The 22,911-nt window shown below is 35.5% G+C and overlaps 4 protein-coding genes across 5 annotated transcripts; 2 read left to right on the top strand and 2 right to left on the bottom strand.

Annotated features, from left to right (window-relative positions):
* Positions 1-655: 655 nt before the first annotated feature.
* Positions 656-6,241, top strand: LOC113760762 (peptidyl-prolyl cis-trans isomerase FKBP43-like). The gene is made up of 13 exons (XM_027303478.1): positions 656-773; positions 885-958; positions 1,363-1,595; positions 1,846-1,976; positions 2,413-2,689; positions 2,978-3,196; positions 4,073-4,276; positions 4,451-4,681; positions 4,884-5,124; positions 5,230-5,317; positions 5,472-5,513; positions 5,607-5,655; positions 5,840-6,241. Exons 1-13 carry the CDS (start codon positions 761-763, stop codon positions 5,919-5,921), a joined length of 1,884 nt encoding a protein of 627 aa, XP_027159279.1. The 5' UTR covers positions 656-760; the 3' UTR covers positions 5,922-6,241.
* Positions 6,242-6,817: 576 nt separating this feature from the next.
* LOC113760761 (ATP-dependent DNA helicase 2 subunit KU80) lies at positions 6,818-13,978 on the bottom strand. Of its 2 annotated transcripts, none has more exons than XM_027303477.1 (12): positions 13,831-13,978; positions 12,698-12,790; positions 12,527-12,578; positions 12,196-12,327; positions 11,463-11,866; positions 10,321-10,607; positions 9,987-10,182; positions 9,695-9,808; positions 8,887-9,054; positions 8,474-8,803; positions 7,317-7,447; positions 6,818-7,223 (listed from the first exon to the last, which is right to left on the bottom strand). In XM_027303477.1, the coding sequence occupies exons 1-12, from the start codon at positions 13,843-13,845 to the stop codon at positions 7,166-7,168; spliced, it is 1,980 nt and encodes a 659-aa protein (XP_027159278.1). In that variant the 5' UTR covers positions 13,846-13,978; the 3' UTR covers positions 6,818-7,165. The 2 variants fall into 2 exon arrangements, with proteins under 2 accessions (XP_027159278.1, XP_027159277.1); XM_027303476.1 differs by having other exon boundaries at positions 9,695-9,901.
* A 1,476-nt stretch (positions 13,979-15,454) lies between these two features.
* Positions 15,455-17,459, top strand: LOC113761009. Its single transcript, XM_027303802.1, has 7 exons — positions 15,455-15,816; positions 15,944-16,000; positions 16,116-16,241; positions 16,510-16,588; positions 16,690-16,782; positions 16,896-17,009; positions 17,138-17,459. The coding sequence occupies exons 1-7, from the start codon at positions 15,659-15,661 to the stop codon at positions 17,189-17,191; spliced, it is 681 nt and encodes a 226-aa protein (XP_027159603.1). The 5' UTR covers positions 15,455-15,658; the 3' UTR covers positions 17,192-17,459.
* Positions 17,460-17,523: 64 nt separating this feature from the next.
* On the bottom strand, positions 17,524-20,967 carry LOC113761010 (proteasome subunit beta type-1). The gene is made up of 7 exons (XM_027303803.1): positions 20,803-20,967; positions 20,594-20,701; positions 19,577-19,658; positions 19,057-19,186; positions 18,811-18,953; positions 18,645-18,731; positions 17,524-17,928 (listed from the first exon to the last, which is right to left on the bottom strand). The coding sequence occupies exons 1-7, from the start codon at positions 20,847-20,849 to the stop codon at positions 17,854-17,856; spliced, it is 672 nt and encodes a 223-aa protein (XP_027159604.1). The 5' UTR covers positions 20,850-20,967; the 3' UTR covers positions 17,524-17,853.
* Between the last annotated feature and the right edge of the window lie 1,944 nt (positions 20,968-22,911).

The raw sequence follows: 22,911 nt of genomic DNA on the forward strand, positions 1-22,911 counted from the left end.
GAAAGGAAAAGAATAACACATCAATTTTTTGTGCAGACGATTTCTAGAAAGTTTTATACCAAATGGTAACAATGATAAATTATCTACTTTCAACTGAAATTTAGAGTTTTCCTTTAAGATTTATTATTTGCAGGACCAATTTTGGTTCTCTGAACAATATTATGATTTACTATTAATTAAATATTAATTGTGCCCTTCCTATGTATATGTTTCATTTGCACTCTAAATTACCTTGGCGTATGATCATTCACTTTGGGGCCAAAAGATGCTAAGAAACACATTCGAAAAAGGCAATACTTGTTAATCAATTTAATAATTACTCCACTATTTGTTTTAACTTTTAAGTAAGTTCTGAGTCTAAATGAATCCCCCATGGTTAATTCACAAGGGTTCATCAATCGCTATCTTTCTCTTTCCCCTGACTTTTTTCCTTTAACAATTAATTAATTTTGTGAAATAATAATTCTTGTGTTCCTGATTACAAACAGAAATCTGTATAATTTTCTAAAGTCTAGGTGCATTTCTGTTATTTCGCAAAAATATTCAGCCCTTCTAAGTAATAGCTTAGCAACCCAAGAAGTCGAAGATCTCCCGCCCGTATCAGACCTATAAATACTCCAGGGGTTAAGAGCAGTATTAAGCCAAAGGTCCAGAACCTTCAAATCTTTGTTACACTTTCCTTTCTCCTGGGTTTGAAGATTTCAGACAGAAAAACAAATTAATCAAACCCTGAATAGTTCAAAACTTTTCTTCTACAAGAATGGCTTTCTGGGGTCAGTTGCTGCGTTGTTATATTGGTGATATACTTATTATTACGTCCCCAGTTTAACCCACTAACAATATTGGATTTTTTGTTCTTTTCTTTTTCTGATTACATTTTTCAGGAATTGAAGTGAAACCGGGAAAGCCCGTTACTCATTCTTTTGATAAAGTACGTCGAAGGCTACGAATTTCCCAGGTAATAATTCTCAAGAATGCATATTTGAATGATTGGTTTTTCGCATTTTTCCAGTTTGTATTTGCTATTCCAGTGCTTTTTTTTTTCCTTCCTCTAAAAAAATTTCGGCCCATTTTTCGGAATTTCATAATTAAGAATTAATTGGGTTTTTCTGTGATGGATTTTCTATTGAGTATCCATGTTTGACATTGAATTTAAGAAAAGGAGAGAGAAGGGAAAACTATTAGAAGAAAAAGAAAGAAAGAGGAGAATCACTGAAAGTTATGTAGATTTTTGTGTCATATCTGATACTGGATCTGAAAATTTGATTATCTTTGTTGCACGCTTTCTTTTCTTTCATGATGGTATGGTGTACGAGGATTACATTTTTGTCATTTAATTGGATTTCTTGTTATATTGTTTAGGCCACACTGGGAATCGGATCAGCAATAACAAAGAGTTTAGTCCAATGTAATGTGGGGAACAAGAGTCCTGTTTTTCTATGTGCATTATTGCCTGATAAGACAGAATCATGCCACTTGGATTTGGAATTTGAGGAGGCGGATGATGTGGTTTTTTCTGTTATTGGTCCTCGAAGCGTTTACCTTACTGGTTACTATGTTAGCAATGATCAGCATCCAGCTCTGAACAGTGATACGTATCCTTTCTTGTTTGTTTTTTGTCTTTTTTGGTTCTCATTGCTTTCTACAAAAGCATTAGAGGCACAGCATGCCATTTGAATTATCTGTCCTCAACTTTGCTCTTAAGTCGCATAGTCATTACAATCTTGGTGATATTATGATGTTCCTTTACCACACTCCCTCCTTCAAGGAAACATGCTTTTTGTCATTTTGTTGCTTTGAGGTAGATGCTTGAAACTTCTAAATTTCCTTCATTTGTTGCAAAAGAGAGTCGTATGGCGAGGATATTGCAAATACTGAGACAGAAGAATCTGGTTTACGTAGTGATGAGGATGAATATGAAGATAGCTTTATTGATGATAGTGATCCGGTGTTGTCACCACCTTCACCTGATGGAGGTATATGCAGCATAACCCTTTTTAATTTCATTCTTTCTCTGCAGAAGTTCAGCATCATTGACTCAAAATCTTCTCTTAAGCTGATTGTTGATATGTTTAACAAAAATCACAAATCTTCGCTGCATATGTTTGCACTGTTTAGTGTTTTTAGCTGATCAGATCTTCTTCAGTATAACAAATAAGGTATCAGTGTTAATCATTCAGCAGTGATGGATTTGATTACATTACAACAGTATGTGTTTCTAAATAAGTTGTTTGACCTTGTTGGATTGAAGCAATGGCTGATCATTTTCTTTATCTGGACTTGTGTGTTTCCTCCCTCTATCAGCTTTTTGTCATCAATTATCTGTCTTTTCTTTTTTGCATGCTTGCTGTGATGTTTTTCATATTTTATTAGTCAGAATCTTACTGAAGTTTAGATTTGTTGATGATCCAGTTGTTAAGGAGATGGACGATGTGAAGGAGATGAGAGAAAGGAAAGGCAGTAAACGACTGCAAGGGAAGAAATTTGTTATAATTGATTCTGATGACGAAACTACTTCTCAGGAGAGTGAAGATGATGATAATCACCTTATATCTGCATCTAAGAATAATATGGTTGCAAAAGACAAGGTAACAGTTGAAACAATTGCTGAGCCAGCAGATTGTGGTGCTTCTGGCCATGAATCAAAGGAAAAAGCTGATCCTGTTACCATGCCAAAAGAACCGAAGAGGTGGCTTTTAGTTGCGTTACTTCTCACATTATCTCTTTTAGTGAACTTAGTTATGTTCATGTACCTCCATCAAACTAGAATGCATGTATGAAGTTTACTCTTCCTAATTTTGCTCATTTTTTCATTTTCTATGTTGCTTTCTTTGTTAACTCCAGAATTCAATCTCACTATACAGTACGGTGACCTGTGTAGTGGATAAATTCTTTCAAGTTGTTCCCCATAGTACAAATTTAGGTACTATTATTCATTGGGTCCCTGTTGATTGTTTTTCAAAATTCCTGGGTACAGGAAAACCCTACCATGTAATGCATCATTTCCTGCTGATGAAGTCAAATTAGATAAAGAGATGGAGCCAAAGGAAATCAGGTGCCTCTCCCAGGAGGCAGAAACTTTTGAAGATAATTCTGTTAACCCTATTGATTCCCCTGTACATCAAGTTCACGCAAATTTGGCAAAGGTTGATGATGCATCTGGGAGTCTGCATGCAAGTAAAAAAGAAGATAAGAGGCAAGCGATTTCATTTTCTAGCACTCTTTCCTTCTGCATCTTGTCTACCTAATTTATGCATGCATATGCCATCTTTAGGAGACATGAATGCACATAGAGTAAGAAAAAATAGAACAATAAGCATTAGCAGGGCCATATTTAATCAAGTTGGCTTAATTTATCTGATCACTTTGCAAAAGAGATCAAATATTTGGTTCAGTATAATTTTGTGATCATTTGTTTTCTTGACATGCTGTAGAGGTAGTATGAAAAGTTAACAAGAATGGCCAACAGGCGTAATATTCTGATTGGAGGAAAGAAAAATTAGAGATAGATAATTATGCATAGTCAGGCATGGAACAATCTATCATATGGATATTCATTTTTTTTTGTATTCAAGCAACAAAACCATGTGTATTAGACCATTGCTGTGTATGAGATGAAAGTCCCCTAAAACCAGGAGCACTTTCAGTTTTAGGAATTGAACTCTCCAGATTGGAGGTGGATGAGTAGAAAATTTCAATGTGTGAGCAGAAAATACTGTGATACTTTCTGCATGATGATGTGCTATCCTAAAGGTTACTTTCATCCCTCAATGTTAGCTGAGGGGATTCACTGTCATCATTGTGGATGTATCGAGCCTTTTATGATTCTCTTTAAGAAAGTAAAACAGGGGAACATTTTTAAACTTTCTCATAAGGTTTCTGACTGAACATGTTCCATCATGTCTTCAATCTTGCTCAACAATGACTCCTTTTTGCAGTGCAAGTGGGGCGGGCATCTTACTTGTATATATCTTTATGCGACTTCTGGAAGTTATTAGTGCTCCTTATATGATATTTTTAGATACATAGTAGCTGTGTCTGATTTTCATTCTGTTTACGTGAACACTACTAGCGAACTTGCTCCTGTAAACAACAAAAAGTCGAAGAGAAAAAGGAAAGAACAAGCTGATGGTGACAAAATTATTGAAGGCAGCAATAGTAATCACAAGAAGTCCCTAAAAGAGGATAAAGTCATGCAAGCTGTAGCTGAGACTGATAACAAGGAACAAGATCTTCCTATGCCCAATGAATCTAACCAAGAACCAACTATTAATGGGTAAGATATTTTTGTTATATCACTGTTGATTGTATGTTTGCACTATTTTTCTTTTAACAGTCATATGTCTACTATATATACGCTTACTTCATTGACATTAGGAGTAGTATTTTGTTTGGCAGATCTGGGAGGAGTTGGTGATGGTAATTGTCTTATGTGACTTTACGCATGCAGGAAAATTGATCTTGATGGTCCTAGTTCATTGCCTCATCCTGAGAAAGACCAACCTTCAAAGAAAAGAAGGAAAAAGGGTAGCATCAAAGAGAGGTCTGATGGAAGTAATGATGCTACCTCTAAAAGAATTCTTGTGGATGATCAGTTGAAGGAAAATCTCCTAAAGGATGAGAAAATTGTCAGTGATATGCCTGCAACAACTTCAGAAGATAAGAAACAGACTGCTGATGAGTGAGAATTTGGGCTTTCTCTTTCCTTTTTCTTTATCTTTGTGCACACTTCTATTTATTTTAATGACTTATTTTTAGTTGTTGTATCACTAAACTATGAGTCCCTCTCTACCTAGAGAAAGAAGATATAAAATTCTTTCGTAGAAAGTATTCTAATTTTATCCCGATCTACAATTAACTGGTTCAGTTATGTAAAATTGCAGAGGCACAAACTTCGACTTTGCAGCTGAAGGAAATCAACTTGAGAAACCCAAAAAGAAGAAAAAGAAGGCCAAAACTGTTGACAATAAAGAAAACATGAATGTGAGTGGATCACTTTTGTCTGAAAATGAGTCTAGAGAACCATCCAAATCATGTCAAGTAAGGACCTTGTCAAATGGATTAGTTATAGAGGAGCTGGCATTGGGCGAACAAGAAGGAAAAATAGCTGCTATTGGGAAAAAGGTAATTCTTTGTCTAATCAGTGCATTACAGTAGCATGAATCCCAACTTCTTAACACACTATGAAAAAGTGATACTGATTGTTGAAATGGGTTAATGTTGATGCAGGTCAAAGTTTATTATACTGGCATGCTAAAGGAGAGTGGACATGTATTTGACTCTAATGTTGGCAACTCCCCCTACAAGTTTCGTCTAGGTATAAAACAAAGCACATCTGTTCACCCCACCTTTTAAGAATATAAAACCCCAAAATGAAACAATAAAACGTTCTAGAAAACTGCTTTTTTTTTTTCATTTTCAAATCTCTAAATTGGGCCACTCATTTTGTTTGGTTGAATAATAACAAACAGGAGATGAAGCAATTATTGGGGGATGGAATATTGGTCTCGAAGGTAGGCTCTTCTTGAACTGGAAATATTTCGATCTTCCCTATACATCTTTCATTGGCAGCATTATAACTCCATTGCCATGTACACAATTCTCAGGCATGCATGTCGGTGATAAGAGAAGACTAATCATCCCACCAGCATTGGGGTATATGCTTCCTTCTGTTCAGATGTTTTTAGACTGCCACTTTCTATGTTTTGGTTATTTTGAATCTCAAATATCTGTGTGGAGCTTAATACCAATATTAAGCTCGCATGTTGAAAGACATTAGACACTACTTAAAGAAATTCAATAGACAATAGACTGTACTAAAATGTTGTTTCTATGGCAGTTATGGGAGCAAGGGAGCTGGAGAAAATGTGCCGCCAAATTCGTGGCTGGTGTATGATGTTGAATTGGCTGGTGTCCGTTGATATAATGGTTTTATTTCCACAAAGAGGGGGAAAAAAAAGAACCTCATGCAAGGAGAGGCAGCCTAAAGTAAAATGGTGTTTTAATTTGGGATCTGAAGTAAGCTTGTTAGAGTACTAGATGATCAATGGGTTCTGAAAAGATGTATTTTTGTGTAACAATGGATCATGCAGGAGGATTTTATTGTGGAACACATATGTCTGTAGTGATGCTAAAAGCTAGAAGGAAGACATTGGGGCATCACCCTGAAGAATATTGTATCATCACCCTACCTCAATCCTGCAACGTTATTGAATCTACAAATTTCTTATCTTTGCCAAAGGAGACAACTTGTGGAGCAATTGTCAGTATATCCATAATCAACTTATGTCTTAGGCTCTGAAGCTAATATGACTATATCCTGTTTCTTTTTATATAATATTCTGATCTTAAAATAAGCAATATTCTGAGAAAATGTGATTGTGCCCCTAAATCCGCTGTTCTAAGACACCGTCTGAGTATTACATAGATGCATCAAAATGGTGATCGCGTCCCTGATAAGTCATGTAGGAGCTAATAAGCTACAAGTGGATGAAAAACGATCATTGATTGAAAGGGCTGGTAATGCATGGATTTGTTGGTGCACCTTAATTTCTATGTTTCGTATCACCTGAACCAAGAGAAACGCAAAAACACATTTTGACTAGCTTAGAAGGATTGATCAAACTGATGTAAAATCCGTCCACAAATTGAGATTCATTTGTGTCAACAGGAAATACTCCAATTTGCACAAACCTCCACAGCTGTCGTCTGAGGTACAGGTGCACAATTCATCCGTCTTCAGGCAACATTTTTAATTCTGGACAAGATGGTGGGAGCAGTAGATGCATTTTATATCTGACAGGTATAGCAATCAGGGTTCATAAAATGGACTTGCATTACTAGATCGAGACGTGAGTCCAGAATTATTGGTCCCACAGCAAAACACACGCACAATCTCCTGGAAAGTAACAGTAGTGGGGTGGGAGAAACAATTCTCCCACCACGATGCACTTCAATTCCTTGTTCAGCTATCAATAATACTTCGATATCTATGTATGGTTGATACTAGTAGAAAGGTCCATCTGCGCCTGTGTATAAGAATCTTAAAAGGAAGTAAAATTTCTGTCTTGAATACAAACTACCAACTTTTTTACATGTATCAAGAAATTGAGAACACGACCATCTTGATTCCCTATTTCCACTTTACAACAACATGCAAAACCATTCAAAATCCTTGCTCAGATTTGACAATGAAGGTTTTGGCCTCATCTTCTGTAACTTCACTGCAAGAATATGCGCATAAAAACAGGGAATAAGCAATTTCGGGCATTTAAAGAAAGAAAATTAGAAACAGGAGTACACAGAGATAATCAGACCTGTCAGCAGCTTCTGTCTTGCTAATTAGTGTGATACAGTGAGAAGCAAGATATTCGCAAAAACTTTTAAGGTCTTTTTGCTGACAGAATTTGTAAAGATGCAGTATGAAATCATTGAACTGTTTCGGCTCCTGCAAAAGAAAAATTGCACATATTAGGACCCGTCGACATGCATATAAATATACATGAAAAAACAATTAACAAATCCTTATTCACCAAAAAAATGATAAATAAATAGATTCTTATGTCAAATTGGCAGAGTTTGGAAGGGAAGAGACAACAACAGATGCATGGAACCTGTATACAGGGATATTTATCTTACTGGGGGTTGTATTGTTCTGGATGTCCTTAAGCTTATAGAATAAGTTAATTTTATTCCCAGACATATAAAATTCTTCAAATAGGTACTAAAACATCACATCAAGCCCAAATTAAACCTTGACCCTGTATATGTTACAATGGTCAAACAACTATCACAAATTTATCACACCCAACTTTCTCCTTATATCATATAAGGCCACCCATAATCTACTTCACATGGATGATAAACTCTACTCTATTGTACATAAAGTTTTAAGTAATTTAAAATAGAGATCCACCAAAAATCACTTAAAGCCAATTAACTGATATGAGGATTTAATTCTGGCATCATGAAATTTAGCAAATAAAGAAGTCCTCCAAATTTCCGGATTTCCTAGAGTACTCTAAAAGGGAGGATCTCATGCCTCAATCTAGTTTATTTAAGCACCACAAAAGTACATAAATTGCACAAATTTGTAGGGGAAATGCTCCACCTTAACATTTTGAGTTCAAATTGCCATGAGAAAAATTAATACTAGGATTTGATCTTAAACAATTGCAGTGAATGTGAAATTCAACACCTAGCTAAATGATGACCTGGTCATACAGTTCTAGGCAAATTTTGAAACAATCAAACGAATGCAAGCTGCCTGATGGCAAGAGGAATAGAAGAAAAGTATTTAGCACTTGAGCATCCTTTGTTGGAAACCAGAATAGTACAAGCTGTAAGGTTACTTGGAGAATCAGAGTATTAAGCAATCGGACATCTCTTATTGAAAATCTAAATAGTAAAAGCTGCAGGATAAGTATGGTATATTTCGAGATACAGAGCAACCAAAGAGTGAATATAAGTTTACCTGTTCAAGGATACAGCCCTTCCGCAAAGCCGTTAGACATTCCAATGCTTTCTGATATGAATCACCTTCACAGGAGTTCTCCACTAATTCAAAGACTTTATCTTTCATACATTGAATAGCTTTGCTAACCCACTCTGGACTATCTCTTCTAGACATCATTGCTTCAAAGTCTTGAACAGGATTTGCATCCCCAATTTTCTCAGTTTTAATTTTGCATGGGTACTCTATTGCATCCATTGGCTGGGCATCAGAACCATTACCTAAGACCTCTCTTTCGTCGTCCAATCCAGATGGTTTTTCTTTCAATAACCTTCTAGTTGATTTCTTCAGCTGCAGAACCAATCAAGAGGACTCTGTAAAGATGAACAGCTAGCATAATTGAATTCATGAATATATAATGACTCATGAAAGACCTTTGGGTTCTCCTTGAGCTCAAAGCACCTTCGGAAGTCTTCAATAACAGACTTGTTCTGGAAAAGGATTTCAGGATCAGGCTCCGTTATTTTCTTGAGCGTCTCATCAAGTGGAGGAACAGCTGCATCTTTGTCCTTTGATTTCAATTCCAGATAACGATAAAACCGCTGCAAATTCCAAGCGAACTCTGAAAATTAGGGAAACATCACCGAAACAAAGAAAACCACCAAACAGGAACAATTTGAATAGAGTAATGCACAACACTTGGTATCAGAAATTAACTCCCAAGTATATTCCTTTGTTGATGGTGATGTAATTCATATCTTGGGATCTCATTCCAAGCCAAACTTGTCCAACATCAATATTCTGTACCATATAGCACATCTTGGCAAAAATCTCTTCAGATGTTTCCAGTCACACATCATTCCTTATACTTAGTCACTCATCTATAGCATCTATACGAATCTAGTATTTGATGAGGCATTTAATTTGCCAGTCCCAAGATCCTACAGATGCAAGTTTACAATCCATAAATGTACATGTTTTCGTTGATAAATTAAAATCAATTTGCTACACAATGTCCAGTTCTTTTTCCAGCAAAGAGAGGGCATGGTCAGAAGGTAATTGTATTTTGTTTCCTCTGCTGATGTGAGGGAGAAATTTTGTATAGTGATAGAAAAACTAAATTACGCATACAGATAGCACTCCACAGGCAGCATGACATAATAACCAGACATATAGATGCTTCAGAACATACACAAGTAAAGGATAAAAAGTCTTTAATGGGATACTTCCGTAATTCATTACCTCCAGGATAGGATTTGGTGTGAAGTCGGGCTGCAGAATTTCCTCTTTGCCAAGTGGTGCAAGATCAAGCATTCTAACCAATCTATCCGCTGCTTCCTGCTGTTGTTGGTTTGGCTGCATTGACGAAGGTAAATTGCTAAAAGATGGAAACTGGAATTCCCTAACATCCTCAGCAAAAGGAAGAACGTTGAAGTAAAATGAATCAGGCTGCAGTTTGAAAAGTATCAAATCAGCAGGAGAATGTGGAATTACAAACCAAACATAAATTATCTAATTAAAGGGGAGGACTTACAATATTTTCATTGTCTGAAACATTAGGAGTTAAGACCCCCACAACGACATTACCCTGTCCTTGTCTCCACACACACCGAACAATTGCTACTTTCATCATTTCCTTCATTGCCCTTGCTAGAGCAGAAACAGCAAGGATGGGTTTTGCGTTGCCTGGTTCAGCAATAAATATGTTGACATCTTTCATATAATAGTGTCTTCAAGAGCGTGAGGTTGGAGAGCACATGTACACATGCAATTATTCAATCCATTCAATTAGGAATATACCATATAAGTCTAACTCAAAGAATCTAGAAATAATTTGGCTATTTTTGCATGATGTATAAATTTCTTACCGCATTATATTTGAAGCATTAGCAAATCCTAGAAGCTTTACACTCTTATCCGGTTTGAACTTCACAGCCTCCAACTCTGCTGATGATATAGGAACAACTTGAGGACCATACCGATAACCTTTAATCCTCTGTTCTGGAGGTACAACTCTAGTAGGATCTTCAATACTTTTATATTCATAGTCAACCTTGACTTCATGTGTGGCAAATTTATCCGTTGGTGGTGCTTTGTTAGAGTATCTTTTCAAAGTGGGAAACTTTTCTTCAGATGTCTTTTTGTAGACCCAAACCTACATGCAAAATTATAAGCAGCAATAAAACATTCCCTGAAGGCCGATAAGAAATAGTGGATAACATGTCAAAAATACCCAGAAAAGAATTCAAACCAAATATCAAGCACTCAAATGGTTATAGATTTGCTCTATATTGCATCAAAATGGAGACACGTACTATACATATAAGAAAAATAGCATAACTGCAAGATTAACAGAAAGAAGAAAGAAAGATGAACACAATTCCATTTCCATTCCATTTGCCTATATAAGAAAATCTTCTAATATTGCACAGAAAGGCAAAACAGAAATGGTTAGTGGTGAATAATATCCCAATCCACAAAGTCTTGTAGCCATAACAAGCATTAGATACTTTTGCAAGGAAAATCAACTTATGCTATTAATTTGCCTAAGAAAATTTTCGTCCACATCAAGATTACATGTATAAACACATCGAATACCAAAGTTTTTGACTGACACATCACATTAAGTTGCACACTGGCCACAATTTCACATTGCCATTTCTGTTAAACAGCATTGCCCCTAGCAGAGGAATAACACAGAAAATTATTCCTTATTAAAAAATTACACTGAATTGTGGCCATTCTTGTCTCAATCACAACAATGCCATTAATGGTGATCAAGCATTAAGCGGGAAAACAGAAAGCAACACGATAGGAGGAAAGAAATAAAATTAACTAATTTCTTGGTACAAGTATAATGATATTCTTGTCAAACGCTGTCCCAAATCGCACTATCTGTAATAAAAGATGTAAAGAATTCAAGTGTACAAAAATAATTATTCATCAAGGAGAAAACAGATCACGGATAAACTTATCCGCAATGTTAAGTCAGGCAACAATCTGTTCTCACCTTGATGTTCAGCTTTGGGCTCAGTTCCAAGTCACCTCTGTATATGGTAACAGGAGATATATTACGAGTTCTAAGTGCACCCAACAATTTTGTCGGGCTTTCCACATATACTGTTTTTGAAGATGATTTATTTGAAAACACCCTTAGCAGTAAATCATTCTCCTCCATTATTCTCTTATTTGCTTCCATATTTTGTGTTAGCCTAGCAATTACACAATCCATTTTCATGCCCTGTGCCATCATCTGTGAAGCAATGGTGCTCACTTGATCTTCTTTTGTTCCTTCATATGGATCTTTAATGGGGTGAAGTGCATTTGTGATGAGACAAAGACGTTTTTTCCCCTTGTTAGTTGGTCCAAACTTTTTAATCAGCATATCCATTCCAACAACAATAGCATCAAGAACTATCAAAAAGGTTAAGGCAGCAAGGAATCAAGAGATGACAACTCTTACTAAAATACTGTCATGGCCATATGGCTGTAAGTGAAAAGAAACACAATAATCTTCGAAGTTAATATAGTAACTGCTCGATAGCTACAGTAGTAATTTTGATGGGTGCTCCCGGTAAGAGTCACTCTCTCAACAAGTCACGTTCTCCCCTAAAATTAGTCAAAACATTACCAAGTTGAAATTTTTTATTATTGTCCTAGATGCTCTGTTTCAAATACTGAAATGCTATATGGAAGAAGTGAAGCACATTTCAAAGAACATTAATAAGTAAATGAGAGGATACAATCACCATCAACACTTTCTCGAGGAAGGTTTTGTAAAGCTTGAAGTAGATCTCCATCAACAACTTTTATATGGCGTAAAACCGTTATATGTTCATATCCACCAACTTCCTTTGTCAACTCGTTTTCAGTAGCTGAAGAACATTAAACACAATCAACCAACAAGGCCTTTGACAAATTTAACAAACGGGTGAACAAAAACAGATGAACTTTCAAAAACTTCATTATCAGACGTGGCACAAAGTCATGTAAAACAAGCAACCAAAAAAAATTGTGGGTGACACATTAAAAACACTAAGACAATAATAGATGAACAAGAACGCTCTGAAGTACCTTCAGTTCCAAATAATACAACTCCCACTTCATCACTTTTGCTGTAAATCAGCTGCAAAGTTGTAAACAGTATCACTGCAAAAGCAATTCTTGAAAAGGGACACTATACACAACAAGCTACAGAGTTTCTACATTGAAAAGATTGAAAACCATAAAAAAGAAAAAAAATACCTTCTTCTCAATTAGCATAGAACAAACTTTTTCAATTTGTGGAAGAATAGCATGCATGGTTGGACCAACATCAAGCACCAAGACCAATGCTTCCTGTCAAAATTTGGAAAGTTAACAATCATTAAACCAAAAAAAAAAAAAAGGTATTATATCCATGCACTAACAAGGAGAGGGACGCAAGTTTAAAAATTCCATGGTTCTAGAGCATTTAGCTCAACCATTTTCACCCATAACCAAATGAAAAACCAAATGAAAATTTGCCGTTCCTTTCACTTTCATCAAGATTAAGGATATAAACAACATGATGAAGTCATGAAACATATTGGTTTATAAAACTAACCGCAATTACAAATTTTGATGTTTAATCTTTCTCCTGGTATTTTGTGTGTCAACCAATCAGTAAAATTCCACATATTTTTCTCTTAATTTTCCGAATCAAAAATCAATTTTAAGCTAAGAATTATTGCACTCCTCTATATTGTATCTAAGTTTAGACTTAGCAATAAAGTTTCAATATTGCTTCTTGTACAGGCATCCTGAAATTTTTATCAATTTAAGCTAAAAAAGAATTTTTTTAAAAAAAATCACATTTTTGACCACCCACATTTTCAATCAAAAGTTGTTCACTTTTTTCATGTTTACATTCTCCTCCTACATCTTCTCTTTCAGAGGGGATAAAAAAACCAGATCAAACCCTAATAGAATTGAATGGGAGAATGCGAAATCAAACTTAGCACTGACCTATATATCCATATGGTTTTGCAACCCAATCAGTTTAAGAAAGGAAACCAAGATCCCAACAAAACCCCCATTCCATGGATTTCTACGTCGATTTTATAGTATACTTAATGCAATTCATATTGAAGCATACTTAAGCTGCGTTAGACAATCAGCATACTCAAAGGACTAAAGCCTACAGCAGAAACAACTTGCCCGAAACGAAATTAGAAAACCCAAAAAAAGAAAACCCACTTTTTCTAATATTACAAAGATAACAAAAAACTAGCTTAATTCGTCACTGGTTTCTGATGCAAGGAAGAGGAATCCACTAAGAACTAAATACAAATTAAAACTTTCAAATAAGAAAAAGCAAAGAAAAGACTGATCAAGGGAAATAATAGAGCGATAGTTACCTTGTTTCGAGCCATTTCCAAAGTAAACAACACGTTCCAGTAGTAATTTCCTTCTAAGTTAATGGATTTTATTTTCGAACTTTCAGAAGTAGAACTCCACTGTTGGGGCACCACAGTAGTAGTTCATCTTCGGTGCTTCTTTCTTCCTCTCTTTCTTCTCTTCCCGCGCCTGGTAATATATGGACCACTGTATTCCTTTGGTAAAATTACGGTTTTATCCTTTTCTGCTCCACAGTCCAACAGTCCGCACCGCTTCAAAGCTTCCACTAGAATCCTCCCAGGGCACAACTAAATTGACATTTTATTTTATTTTATTTAAAAAAAAAAGAGGAAAAAGGGAAGGAAGGGTTTTAATCTAGTGACCTTTAATTTCTCCATTCTTGAATTTTAATCATAAACTTCGTTTACTTCAATTAAAAATTAACTTCAAGGAAAAGAAAAAAACTTCTCAACTCACTATAATTAATTAACTCGATACTATTAGAAAATTTTGTAGAGTATAATTTTTTATTGTTCAGTTGCACTTTTACTAACCATTGCTAGACTATTTAGTCTACGAATATTTGGACTCTCAAATTTCCTAAAAAAAAAAAAAGTCTAGAAAGACCCGTAATTTAATTATTCCTTCCAACTTGAACTGACATATTATCAAAAGTTGAATAATTGTAAAGAAAAGAAAATTGCATAAACTGCATAATTTGATCTTATTGTTTGTGTTTTAACCTCTCAACTCATTCATCTCATCTGATTGACATATTGGATTTTTTTTTAAGTAACTACTGCAGTTGACATATATTTAACTTAATACATGAATATACATATTCACAATTATTGCACCTTACATTTAGATACTTTTTCAATTAACTGTACTTTGTACTTTTGTGAAGATTAATACCTCAAACTTCTCTTAATGTGAATTCAAGCACCCGTTAATCAAAACCTAACTTTTTTTTTTAAACAAACAACATGAGTTTCTTAAAAAATTTTACGAAAAACAACGGAATTGCGTATATGAAAATAACAAGTTTACCGTTTATTTTGACATGACCTTTTTAGCCGAAGCAGCTTTTGAGCTTTGGGAAATTTTGCGGCTTTTAATTCAAAATCTTCAATTTTTTTTTTTGCTCTAACACCTCCTTTGAATTTTTTTTTGCTGCAGGTGGGGTTCGAACCTCCGACATACAGCTCAAAGAGAGATTTAGTCTCATTTAATAACCCAATTCAGTACTTAAATTTAATGGATTCAGATTTTAACATATTCAGACCATTTGACAACAAAAAAAATGAACATCTGAATTAATTAAGTGACACTAAATTTTCTAAACAAAATTTGATCATCCCAAAATTAAGTAATAAGCTATTCACTTATCATTGAATGTGATATGCATTCAAATGTATTAAATTTAATACTTAACAATTTAATAATTTCAAATTTCAGACTTCAATTTCAAACTTCAATCTTATCAAACACAAACCTTAGTCCCTCTCCCAAAGCTCAGTGGTTTGCTTCTGGCATTCTAATCCCCAATTTTCTAACTCATGAAAGTTGTGTTGCGCATTTTTTGGACGGTGTCGGGTACCGACCACCAACAAACACGGGAAAGTCCAACGTATCTTTAGTTTATGCTGCACACCCACGGGATAGGACTCAGAAAGGACAGGACGTAGCGTATAAAAATTGGTAATGCGAGGTGGGAAGGAATCCAGGAGGAGTCCCCCACCACCCCAGATCAGAAACAAGTCAACAACCTCCCCATCCTCCAGAGGAAGAACCTGAGCGAGACAGAGAAAGACGACGAGAACTAGCCAGCATCGTTAGCTTGCACTAATGGCGGCGTCTATGGCGACTCCGGGCATCCACTGTGCCCACAACCCAAAATACCAGAGTAGACGTTTATATGCTTTTTCCTCTTCCCGCATCATTAGAGCTGAGCAACTGCAGCCTCAGCCTCAGCCGCAGCCACAGAACCAGCAAGCGGGTCGCAGGTAGGTACCATTACCATATACACCTCGAACAGCCTCCTCCACCCCCCTATTGTCCTTAATTCTTGTTTCCCGTCTTCATCTTTCGTAAAATTGACCAGAAATGGAAACGTACTCGCAATTTTTACAGGGAAATAGTTCTCAGAAGCAGTGAATTAGCAGTTCTTGGAGCCATCTTTCACTTCAGGTTCTCCTATTTTGATGTTTACCAACACAGATGATGTTTATTAAGCCCATGCCATTCGTGCATAAAATTGTTGAATGCTGAAAATTGTTTTCTTTTCTATATGTTTCTGATGCAGCGGAACAAAGCCAAACTATTTGGGGATACAGAAGAATCCTCCTAGCCTGGCGCTTTGTCCAGCCACCAACAATTGTGTGTCTACTTCTGAAAATACCAGCGATCTCACACACTATGCGCCGCCTTGGTATTTCTTCTCATCTCCATTTGTTCATACATCTTCTTCTTCTTTCTCCCGAATTTAGGACGTTCGTAGTCAAAAAGTTCTGGTCGGTGGTGTTTGGAAAAACAAATACGCACGTGTTCTTTTGGAGAGTCTGTACTGTATGAACTTGTTTGTCAAAGAGGAGGAGCGAGCAGACAACACAAAAAAGTGAAATTTGATTGCGACATGAAAGAAAGAGTATTTCCTCCATACATTTCTCATTTCCAACGTGGGTCGTCATTCTTTGTAGGAACTACAATCCTGAAGAGGGGCGCGGAAGTATGAACCCTGTGAGTAGGGAAGTGGCCATGCAAGAGCTTCTTGAAGTGGTAGGGAACTGCTTCAAGTGAAGCTTGAGATTGTAAGACAACCAACGATGCTACCATTCCAGTCTTTCTATCATCTGATTCAGCGCTAACTCATCTTGCAGATAAAATCAACAAAACCTGACAACTTCACTCCAAGAATAGTGGAGCAGAAAGATGATTATGTGCGCGTGGAATATGAAAGCCCTATCATGGGGGTACGTGTTCTCTGCAATAATTTACGCTACTGATTTCTTACACTCTACCCTCCTGCCAACCAAAATCACAAAATCCTAAAGATCAAGAATTTATGCATATTCTATGTTGCCAGTTTGTGGATGATGTCGAATTTTGGTTCCCACCGGGCAAGAAATCTCTTGTTCAGTATAGATCAGCATCTCGTTTGGGAAATTTTGACTTTGATGTGAATCGAAAAAGAATTAAGGTATGAGCCTCTCATTACCGTAAGCTTATCTGTATTCATGCATCTTTATGACGCATTGCTCTCCTCCACCCCCACCCCCTGCCGGGCCCCCAAAGAAACTAAAGATCTATTATTGACTATTGAAACAGGCCTTGAGGTTGAAATTAGAGAAGAAAGGATGGGCATCAGAAGTCAGCGCTTGAGGAACTACACAGCAGAAAGAGAAATATTCAGCCTCTAATGCTACAAGATGACCATCAACTTCATCTATCAGACCTGAAATTCTTTCTGTACTGTGCCTTTCACTTGCCGAAAGCTTGATTAAGTTTAGTTTACCTTTTAGCCTTTTAGAAGAAAAATCCCGGTCCTGTAACTTCTTGGAGAAAAATAATGGTAACATGTAAGCATACTTTATTGAGGTGAGGTAATTTTATCACACGCAACTGCAATGAAAACAGAATAGTTTCTTGATGGGCTACATACATCCTCAATAATAATACTAGTTGCTATCGAGTATGAGAACTACAATTTAACTTGCTACATAATGGTTTTCTTGGTTGAAAATATATCATTAGCACCCAAATGCAGTAGCTTTGCAGTAAATAATTTCAAGTACAACAAAAGAAGATTAGAAGGAAAACAGGGGACCATTTCAACAGAAAGGTTATGAGAAGGTGTTGATTGGAAGTCATGATCGCAGCATTCCCTCATAAAGAAAATATTCAAATTTTATGGTCAGAAAGCCCATATGCGATTACAATCCATGCAAAAACCAGATTCTGTCGAATCAATTACCAGCTTAATATACCCTGAGCGTCCAAATTGGAGGATATTGAAAACAGAAACTGCAACATGGTGTAGAAAGTCAATCTTTTCTCAGCTCCATGTATTCACGACGAATGCCTTCAGCATTTAACACAAGGATTTCCAGCTTGTCGCCCTGTTTAACAAATAAAGTTTCAGATGAGCAGAAAAAACTGCAAACCATTCACAGATATTCAGAGAAATTCACAAATTATAGTTACACTAATAAAACTGCACTTAGCTTCAACAAGAGTTGCAGTGGAGTTAGATCACTATATAGATGCCTCTAGTAAGAATGAAATTCTGGAATTCTTGGTAATCATATCCAGAGCTATGACCACAAGTGAACGAAGGCTAAAGAATTAAATCATAAGATTACTACCATCAGCCTCCCCCCAGATAAACCATATTCAAATGTAAGTTTATGGAGGCAAATTTTGAGAGGACAAAAATCATAAAGAATCTTGAGATTGTTCTTTTATATGCACAGTGATGCGGGTCAAATAGAACAATAATACCCAGAATCTGGGTCATCATTGAACTATTTCTACACAATTCCAGAACTCAGTGGATTATGTAACCAATTCACTTTTACATTGGCCTGTTATGAAAGCAAACACACATATATGGATGAATAAACCACGGAAGCTCTCACCAGGTGGGTTTACTATCTCTCCTATTCTATCAGATGCTGGTTCAAGTAAGGATTCAATGCCACTGGAGCAAAATTTTTCAGCTCAGGGTCCTCCTAGAAGAATCTTGGGATTTCTAAATTATTGAACTTCTACCATTGACTTTTACATTCTCTTTTTCACAGAAAGAAGAGAAGAAAAAATTAGAAATCAAACTCACAGTGTAGATATCCCTTTCTGTTGCTGAAGCAAAACATGTTTTCACCAAGTCTACAGCTTCTGATTCTGAAAGTGGCGTAACAGCATCCTGCATATATCAAGCAGCGTTAGTTTTGGAAATTTATTACTAGGCATGAGTCTGATGTAACAAGTATGGAGGTGCAGACCTTAGCAGGTAATAGCAGTGGACTTGGAGATTTCAGTTGATTGTCCAAAAAGGGCATAATGAGTGTGGAACCAGAACCTTGGGAACTATATCCAACCCTTTCATAAGATCCAACAGCATCATATGTAAAGACGCAACCCTTACCTTTTCAAAAAGACCAACATAATGATGTAAAAATTAAAAAAGAAGGAAAAAAAAAAGAAACTTGGAACAAAGTCACATCTCATGCAAACTTTTGAAGTCTTACCTTCACTGTCAAGACCACCAAGAACGTTGAAAGAATAATAAGGGAAGAAACGCTTGTAATAGAGGGTATTTGAGAGCAGCTGGGCCATAGCAGGGCAGCTCATCTGTTTGTTATGCTGATGTTGATATACCTACATTTTCAGACCAACATAATAAAATATTAGTCCTGAATTACATAACCTTGCATTCACTTGCAATTCATTTCCCTTTAAAAGACCAAGCAGCACAAGAAAAATTGGACAGGAAGCTCAAAAGAGCTCACAGAGTAAATACTGTCATCTGCATTTCCCCATGTTTGTCTCATTCAGTTGAAACAAGAAGCATCTTACTGTTTGAGAAGAGGGAAAATTTTGATACACATGGTACCAACCACAATAGATCACAAGGGGGAAATATTCCCAGAGTCCCAAAAAGAGAACTCTTTTGTTTTTCTTTTTTGTTTCTTTTTATTCTGAGGTAAAACTTCCATGCATATCTCTGGGTCCAAAGCAAGCTGTTTGAATAGACTTTTAAGAACTCACCAAGTGCCTAGCTTCCAGAACCTTTTGTAAAGCCCTCACATCAGCCTGAAAACCTGAGGAAGCCATCACAGATTTGTCCGCTCTACAAGATCATCAAAGAAAATAAAAAAGAAGAAAATAACTGAGCCTTGTGGCCAAAGAAAACTTAAACAGCCTATAAAGATTGAAGCTTGATAACATATCACAAACAAACAGAGACTTGCGTAGACACTAAGAAACAGCAGAAGTTGTAATATATGAAAAGGGGACTTTTCCCATGCTATTGGGAGGAATGACTTAAGATTGTAGCCAAGTATGTAAACAAATGTTGGCCTGACATCTGCACAGATCAAATTACAGAGAGGATTAATTAGACTAAAATAAAGCTAAAGATAGTACACCTTTTCTACTTCTGCTATTCACAGCATTCTTGTTCAACATCAATCAACCCCAATTATTTGCACTAGGCACATTTGTCATGTAGCAAACACTACCCATTTTCAAATTTCAAGTCGTACAATAAATCACTCTAAAACCAACTGACCCTTTCTCAAATGAACTTGCTTACGTGGGTCATAACCCATGTTTTAAATTGTGGTTTGTGACATCTAGTGTTGTATGTGAACTACAAGAATTTTTTTCCCCTCCCAGTGAAGCTACCAGGCTTTCCTTCTCTAAAATGTAGAAGCAAGATTTACACAATTCAAAACTTGAAGCAAATTCTTTTTTCTTCCCCCTCAATCAGCAAAGATGACAACTTGATTGAAATTGGACAATAGCTTAGTTGTTAAAAGTCCCGTTGAACAGGGTTTGGATTCTTTCCCTCATTGCACCCCTTCCCTGCTTCTTCCCTCTCCCCCCCCCCCAACCCCACCAAAAAAAAATAACAAAAAAAAATCAACTTGATTGCAGATTAAGAATGGTAAGATTGAAAATGCCAACTTTCATCATATACATCGTTCTGGAAATATAAGAACCGAGCAATTAAATCAAGTGAAAAGCATATATCAAAAGAATAAATCAACTAAAAAGGATTACAGCTGAATGATTTTGGAATAATCGCGAGTAAGAATATTGTAGCCAGTAGACATTCGAGTATCGGCCGCAATCACACAGTAATCTACACCTGCAATCGCCACACAAGTCCTGCACATATCCCAAATTCATCGTCAGATAATCACAATTACTCTTGTAAATTCGACAAATTTGGGAAGATTGTCAGATTGGGTGGACTGGAGAAGTAGTACCCTCCATTGTTGTCGTACGGAGACCAGTTTGCTTGCTGAATCGGCATCGTCGAATCCAAGATATGAAAAGAAAAAGCTGGGATTTTCAGAGAAATCTATGAACGATTGAATCGCTTAATCCAAGTTGATCCTCCCCCTTTCTGCTGTTTTGCTGCTACTGTTTATATAGAATCTACTATGGACTTTCTTTTCTTTTCTTTTCTTTTTCCTCAAGACAAAGATGTAAAGAAAATTCGAATTGAAAAAAAATGAAACGAGGCCGTTTCGGTCTTTTGACACAACCCCTGGGGTAGATTAGGATTTTTAGAGGAATGATGTAATTTTCGATCGTCTCCCCTCTAGTTCTTTAAATTACGTGGACCTCCACTCAAATTTCATGTTCTGCAAGTGTCTTTTAGGGATAGCAATTGAGACCTGCAGAGCAATTGAGACCCACCACCCTTTAAAAAAAATTAATAAGTATACAAATATATATATAATATTTAACTTAATTAGTTATAAATTTATAGTAATGATATTATTAGTTATATATACTATATATTGTATATTAGTATAAGCAATATAATTGATATTATCAATTATACTAATAATTATATATGTTTGCTAATAGAAATTATTAATTAATTATAATAAATTTACTAATATATTTATACTAAATTTCTAATTATATTTGACACAATAACACTTTTTTCTCAAAAAATACAATAAGGATTTAGTAATTGTATTTGTATCAAAAGTGAAAACTTAATTACTTTAGTTGTATTTGTTTCGTTATGTTATATTGTATTCAAATAACTTTTGTTTGATTATTTTTATGAGTTTCAATTGTAAAATTACAATGGATAATAACTTTGTGATGTATTGATATTTTAGTACTTGATTATTTGCTAAAATCTAACTATAATAAATTTATATAATAAATTTTTATTATCCTCGGGGAGAAGCAAGGAGGGGTGAGGACGCCCCCGCCCCCTACCCCCACCCCGTCCCGTTGCCATCCCTAGTGTTTTTGTCAATAATACTTATATATTTGTCTTGTTTGGAAAAAGTTTTTGGGTTTTTGTGAGATTATTCTTTTTAACATTTTCCACTACTATTTATTTCACATATATGACATCTCAAAAAAGTTTTTTATTAATTTTTCTACAAAAACTCCAATCCAAACGCCCTCTAAATTTGAAAATTATCTTTATCAATAGTACAAAATGAAAGGTAATATATGATTATATCTCACTAGAAGAAGAAATTAGTTCTTCCATATGAAACGAACTATGAAGAGTCGGTATAATTGCAACTTAACCTTTGCAAATTTGTCATAGTGAATTTCATGTATTTGTTATAAAGGATAGAAATTATAAAGAGGAGACTAATAAGAAAATAACAAGAGCAAATAAATATTGGCACTTAACTTTGTGGGAAATGGGTTCAAATCATTGATTTTGATTCCCATAAGTTGTAGTCTTCTATCAAAACTCTAATTATAATTTTAACTTTTCTTGTATCAATAGCAATGTATTGTTGCTATTGTGTTAAATATAACACACCATTATCATATTTCTCAATTTTTCTTGATTAATTTAGAAATTGGAGTAAGGATTTGAAAATATAAAATCTAATACAGCAAGTAATAATGCCTTGGGCATTATTAAAAAGGATAAGACTCAACTAAGTTTCAAGCTTAGCATTCATGCCTTGGGCATTATTTTTGATGAGGAACATTGGTTTCCTTAGTGGTAGCTTTGCTACTTGTAAAGTTCAATCGAGCATTTGCTCGCACTTGTACAACTTTTATCTAGTAATACAATCATCTACCGTTTCGAAAAAAAAAAAAAAAAGTAATAATAAAAATTTATATAAAGATAATGAATATAGAATCTTCATCAGTCACTTTGTCTCGTAGTATAAGAAGAGTAAAATTTTATGAAACATCCCAAAAGTTTGGATTAATTTCACTTTGTCCCCCCAAACTTTGAATGATTACCCACTTTAATCTCTAAACTTCAAAATGGGATACTTAAATCCCTAAACTTATAAATACCTCCCACTTAAGTCCCTAAACTTATAAAATGGGACACTTAAATCCCTAAATCCTTATAAATGGGACATTTC

This window comes from Coffea eugenioides, chromosome 2 (assembly GCF_003713205.1).
Source record: "Coffea eugenioides isolate CCC68of chromosome 2, Ceug_1.0, whole genome shotgun sequence".
Classification (NCBI taxonomy): domain Eukaryota; kingdom Viridiplantae; phylum Streptophyta; class Magnoliopsida; order Gentianales; family Rubiaceae; genus Coffea; species Coffea eugenioides.